The following is a 1242-nucleotide window of genomic DNA, read 5'->3' on the forward strand; positions in this document are numbered from 1 at the left end:
AAATTTAATAAAAATAAACCAGTCGACATTGGAGTCATTAAAAAGTGCATCTTGACAGCAGGTGATTTATTTTTAGGATTCGATCAAGTCAATAAATAGATTGTGTTCAAAAGAAAGGTTAAACTCAAGACGCTAATAATAAAATACGTTAAAATTTAAGAACGAAAATCAACCAAACATGAATTAAAACATTTCTATTAATTTATTAAAGGTACTTCGCCCAGCGGGGCTCATACCGAACCATGGACGTTTTGTGTAATTCAAGATGCACAAATTAAGCGCAAAATTCGTGAAATTATCGAAACCGAAGAATACTTGAACTACAAACAACGTATGTCAAGACAATGGACAGCTGATTTACGGCCTCTCAAAACCGACTTTATAAAGGAATATCTAACTGATGCACCATTCATAATATGCGTATTCAAACAAGTTTATGGTAAACACACATCACGTTCATATCTTTTTCATTAAGCATACAATCTATTTGTATCTATTAGGAATTCGTTCAGATGCAACGAAACAACGACATTATTACAATGAAATCTCCGTATCGATTGCAACTGGCATATTGTTATGTGCACTAAATGCCGCCGGATTGAATTCATTGGTGAGGAAAATTGCTCATCTCCACGAAGAAAATATTCATATCATATTCCATGTTAAATTCTCTAGGTGACTACACCACTGAATTGCGGTCCAGCCATTAAAAACTTACTGAATCGTCCTCAAAATGAAAAGCTACTTGTTCTCTTACCAGTCGGTTATTCTTCTGATGATTGTCTTGTGCCAGACCTTCAACGAAAACCACTCGATCAGATTATGATCACATACTAAATTGATACAACAAAATTATTCGAACGATAAAAAAGAGTTAGAGAGAGAGAGAATCGGAAAGTATCTGTCTCGTATAAAAGGCACAAACATTTAATTTTAAAAAACACCCAAATATTGCCTTATAAATGATTAGGTGTACGTAAAAGCGTTTTCATTTTTCTGTTTAGTTTTTTATTATCATTATTAAAATGTTCGAAAAAAATGCCAAACATATTACGGTAAAATATATTTTTCATTCTCTATAGATATGTATATTTTCATTTCGTCTAAAAAATGGAGTGAAAAAAGTATAACTTGATCGAATGGTTTACATGCACGAGATATATATGTGTTTATTAGGGCGGGTCAATTTTTTAAGAGGTCTGGCTTAACGAAATTCGTAAAATACATGTAATTTCAAGACTT

General features: G+C 32.3%; 1 protein-coding gene across 1 annotated transcript; it reads left to right on the top strand.

The window, feature by feature from the left end:
* Positions 1-3: 3 nt before the first annotated feature.
* On the top strand, positions 4-1211 carry LOC116348082 (iodotyrosine deiodinase 1; the record flags this gene model as incomplete). Its single annotated transcript, XM_031778946.1, has 4 exons — positions 4-61; positions 212-439; positions 501-610; positions 676-1211. Coding segments are annotated over 4 exons (558 nt in total), but the record flags the coding sequence as incomplete, so codon positions are not given.
* Positions 1212-1242: the final 31 nt, after the last annotated feature.

The sequence above is a fragment of the Contarinia nasturtii genome, unplaced genomic scaffold (genome assembly GCF_009176525.2).
Source record: "Contarinia nasturtii isolate CC-2019 unplaced genomic scaffold, AAFC_CNas_1.1 Cnas_scaffold_2237, whole genome shotgun sequence".
Lineage (NCBI taxonomy): Eukaryota > Metazoa > Arthropoda > Insecta > Diptera > Cecidomyiidae > Contarinia > Contarinia nasturtii.